Raw genomic sequence first — 4,811 nt, forward strand, 5'->3', positions numbered from 1 at the left:
TCAAATGTGGCAAATTTAAAGCATCAAACGTCTATAGCAACTTCTAAATTTCATATTGTAAGTGCAAGATTCAAAGAAGCAAACTAAATAATAAAAACAGTATACCATTAACATATTTTTAAAAATAAACTAAAAGTATGCCCTACGTTCTACACAGAAATATCAACGGAACAGTGGTAATATATCTAGCAAGATTGCATGGATTTTCACATCAAGGTCCACAGCAAAGGTTTGGTATGATTATGACGGTCATAACACTTGAGTTAAAGCTCAGCATTCACATTGTGCCTGCAATGTTTCAAAGATCGAAGGTCACTAAACGTATGCAACGTGGACATTAATACAAAGAACACAGATAATAAATAACATTCTTTTTTTTTATTTTTGTCTCCATTTTTACTTTTGCATTGACTTTGCAATTAAAGTTATTTTCTTCGATTGTCCCATAACCGGAAAGCATGAAATCTGTGCATAGATGTCAAGAAATAAAGCAATAATCAACGACCCTTTAATGTGAATAAAACATTGTTTGGTTGATAAAAGCCACATGGGGGTGTGTGAGATCCTCTATGATTACTTACATGACCTTCGAATCAATAATTCAGGAGAATCAAAGGCATAAAGAAGAGTAAACACAAAATCGTAAACCAAAAAAAAAAATGCATTTCTGAATGGAGGAATTTTACGGTGATGAAATACAACGACTGACATTTGAACGAACGAATAAAAGCCATGCATTGTGCAAAAGCTGGCAGAATTCTTATTGCATACGAAGATGGTTTATTGGACGTATTGTGCATAAGGTAGCCCCATAAACACAGGCAAAAGTCATTCAACTCTATTGACCAATTTTCCAAACATGCTATATTGTGCTGATGCATGTACTTTTTAAATCCTAAAATAAATGTTCAGTTTTTTTAAGTATGCTCCCAAAATGTCAGAATGAATTAAATGTCACCGCATGCCAAATCACCCAGCAAGCCACTTTCTTTTTACAACATCTGTTTGCTCAACCAATGGCAGAAAGGGTTCAAGAAACTCTTTTTTACACACGTGGCAATTTACAATTAGATTTTAAAGCATTTTTCATTCATCAGATCCAGTCATCCAGACTTTTAGTTCTCTTTGGAGTGTTCTGTTAATGTGCGTACTACGGTTTTATATGTTCCACTGATGGGCTTGAAACCCAGTTACATACGAACGCATAGGTCTTTCATAGGTTCTCATTCCACTACAAGAGCAGCAGCCATTACCAACAGAATGAGAGCTTTTTGCGGTAATGTAGAAGGAATGTCAGGTAGACCAGCAATTAATTATTGTCCTTTACATCGGACCATAAATACGAACAAATGCATCTACATTTATGTGCTCAACCTGGGCACCCTCGTGAAAAAGAAGCACGCTTTAGCTTATTTTTTAAAAACAGTACTCATTGAAAAAATTATTTAATTTAAAAGAATATACTGCACCGTTTTCAAACATTTTAACTGCAGTTAAATCAAACTGCATTTGTGTACATTTGTAATACGTGGATCGAAAAAAAGGACTCTTCATTTTCTAGCTTAAGTACACCATTTTATGTACTTCTGCTGTAAATGAAATATGGTTAAAGTCTAATGCTAAATGTACTCAAAAGCATTTATGGCGAAATAAAATACACTCAACATTTTCATGTTTATGCTTGTCATGTTTAGCACATTTAAAATAGGTTTTTTTGAATGCGACATCAAATAGCACACTACAGTTTGAGTCGATTTGACATTATTACAAATGCACTTTTTAAAAGTGTACTTAAATGTGCTCTCTTAAGTAGTATTTAGTTTAATTAATAATATAGCCTTTTATCTGCAAACACAGGCTTTTTTAAATGTACACTGGTGCATAATGAAACACACTTCTTTTTCACAAGGGCCGGCTCTCCAATACAACTGCGCAAACTACTTTTCCCGTGAAAGTCTTTCATCAGTTTCTATGAGTTTTCTTCAGCGTGGCCATGTCTTTCTCTCTCTATCCGTACACGATTTTAGTTGAGCCCCAAAACTGTGGCGTTCTAAGCTCTTTTGTTTTCTTATAAAAGCACGCAAAAGGTTACGGTCCGGTGTGGAGGGAACGAGCCCTCTCTGCTTTGGCTTTCTCAGCCTAGCCCTCCCCGGGGCAGGAAAGTCTCGACGGTCCATCGGGTCTTTCACAAGTCTACCTCTCAGCACTGATCTTGTATCGCAGGACGAAGTAGGCGATCAGACGCAGAGACACAAAGAAGATGCCCAGCACAATGAAGTCCAGGTAGAGCTTTGCGTCCTCAACGTCCAGCTCCTTCAAAATGGCTTCTGACTTCTGGAAGTGGCATGTTTCGTCTTTGTCGCAGTGCAGGTCCTCGCGGTCAAGCCCGTAGATGGACAGAATGACTCCTTCAAAGCCGTATCTGAAAGGATTTAGAAGAAGAACGCTTAAGCTATACTGGTATCCAGTTTTGTTGTATCATACAGGTCTCTGGAATCCTTGATTCTGATTGATGAAATGCACAGGTTTTATATTGTCAGATATTTAGTGTATTTCTAAGACTTTCTGCACGTGATTTACGAACAATGCTCAATTTAAAGAACTCTGAAGCAACATCTCATATATCGACCAACACCGTATACCAAGTGCAGCGCAAATTAGTGTAGCTGCATAGTCTGAAAGGAACCGTAGGCCAAAAATGAAGGTTTGCAAGTTTTGATAGAGATGAATGAATTTCCTGAAGCAATTGAAAAATAACATGTAAGGGATAATGTACTGCAGAATAAAGCCCTTCCCCTATTACACGGCTTCTTACCACAAACGTAAATAATTAGGTTAAAGTTGCTAGGTTGCGGCACGTTCAAGCTAGATGGTGCAGTCATCAAAATTTAACCACTGAAAATAATTATGGCGAGGATATTGATCTAAGACAAAAAGTTAGCAGTTTTTTAGTTATCATATAATCCATTACAGTCTACAAAACAATTGTTGCAGCGGCGGCGTTTGTGAGCGAGGTAGTCTCTACCAGAAAGACATAATGAATTAGATAATTGTACACGTAATATTGAATATTATTTATTTGGTGCATGCAGTGTCTATCACAGCTCAAGTATAAGCTATTAATGAATATTTCCTGAGGTTAACTTTACCTGACGTAGGAAATATATGATATCCACTGGAGGTATTTTGGAATGGTGTCAAAACTGACAAAGAAACCTGAAAACAGCAGCACCGGGATGGCCGTCACAGGGCCGATAAAAGTTGCTACCTGTCAAAGACACACGATATTGCATCATTACAACAACATTAGGCAAAAACACTATTGTACGTGTATTGATAATGAGGCTAATTGTCTACATAACATCACGCATACGAAAGAACCACTGAGTCAGGTGTATACTTGTAATGAAGTGGATGCCGCTCCTATCAACAGTCCCAGTGACTGTGCAACCAATGACGTGAGTGTCCCTAAAGCCAGGAAAAGTATGAAGCGAACTGCATCTGAAGGTTGAGAGGTCATCCAGTACACTATACTGCAGTAGGCCACTGGGAACACGATCTGTGAGGAAGAAAAGATTGCACAGATTCATCCTGTTTCACAGAGAAGACAGATCTGGATATCAGTCCACAACATTCAATGTTGGGACCTTGGAATGCATTACTTAATAAATTATCTTAATTCTTCAGGTAGAGACATTAGAGGACATTTGTGATTTCCGCCCAAGAGCAGGATTTGTCTAAATCGGCCGAACAGTGATTTGACCAAATCTCAAATAACTTGCATATGCAATAACCTTAGTAGGGTTTTCCCTTTTCTGTTTTTTTTGTTCTATTTTTAAACCTGCTATAAATCTTCTCAATCTTGTTGAGCACAACCACCAAGCATGCGACTTTTCAGGAGGAAAACCTACCTGAAACGGGACGTCTGCCATGGTTTTGGCCAAGTAGTAAGCCTTTAGGCTGTACCAGTAGTTTAGATGTTCTCTCAGAAAGACGCCCATCTCAAGAGGAACTGTGATGACGATCAGAACGGAGGAGCAAGGATATCATGTTAATAACACGCTAGCGAGTCGTACAGAATATAATGGACCATTTTTACACAAACTGTACAGGCTCACATGTGAGGACGGTGGGCATCAAAGCCGCGAACATGAGGAACAACATCGAGAAGAACAGGAACCCGGAATTGCTAAGAACCTTCTTGGCCTCGTTGCCAATGCCCAGGTATAAAAGACCGATCAGAATCCCAATCCCGAGATGAGACATGATGCGCAAATGAGTCAACACCTAAGAGAAGAACAATCATGTTCAACTCGAACCTTTGTTTCTTCGGTTTTCACTTTCTAAATTGCAGCTTAAAGGAATAGTTCACCCGAAAACGAAAATTACCACATCGTTTTATATGGCTTTCTTCTTTCAGACAAACACTGAGTTTTTTTTAAAAAGGTATCCTGGCTCGTTCAAGCTTGGTAATAGTGGCCATGATTTTGAAGCTCCATAAATCATATATATATCCATCATAAAACTTCGGGGGTTAACACATGTCCTCTGAAGCAGATTGATGGGTTTTTGTAACCAGAAATATAAAAAAAAATAAAATAAATTCAAACTGTGTTTGTCTGAAAGAAGAAAGTCATATACACCTATGTCGGCTTGGGGGTGAGGAAATTTTGGGGTTAATTTACATTTTTAATTACTGAATGTGAAAATAATATGAATTTAGGAAGCTAACGGGAAGAATTTATTTTCATTCAAACAAAAATTTGAGTGGATATTTGTGCATTTTCTAATATATTATCAAGTTTAATATA

General features: G+C 37.7%; 1 protein-coding gene across 1 annotated transcript in view; it reads right to left on the bottom strand.

Annotated features, from left to right (window-relative positions):
* Positions 1–7: 7 nt before the first annotated feature.
* The window catches only part of LOC122359410 (ATP-binding cassette sub-family G member 1-like), a 12,635-nt gene continuing 7,831 nt past the window's right edge, over positions 8–4,811 (bottom strand). The window contains exons 11-15 of the mRNA XM_043259705.1: positions 4,119–4,287; positions 3,912–4,012; positions 3,401–3,559; positions 3,150–3,268; positions 8–2,422 (exon numbers count right to left, since the gene is read on the bottom strand). Of these exons, the coding sequence (XP_043115640.1) occupies positions 2,194–2,422; positions 3,150–3,268; positions 3,401–3,559; positions 3,912–4,012; positions 4,119–4,287 (777 nt within the window). The 3' untranslated portion in view covers positions 8–2,193. The remainder of the gene's footprint in view (positions 2,423–3,149; positions 3,269–3,400; positions 3,560–3,911; positions 4,013–4,118; positions 4,288–4,811) is intronic.

Source organism: Puntigrus tetrazona, chromosome 15 (assembly GCF_018831695.1).
Source record: "Puntigrus tetrazona isolate hp1 chromosome 15, ASM1883169v1, whole genome shotgun sequence".
NCBI lineage: Eukaryota > Metazoa > Chordata > Actinopteri > Cypriniformes > Cyprinidae > Puntigrus > Puntigrus tetrazona.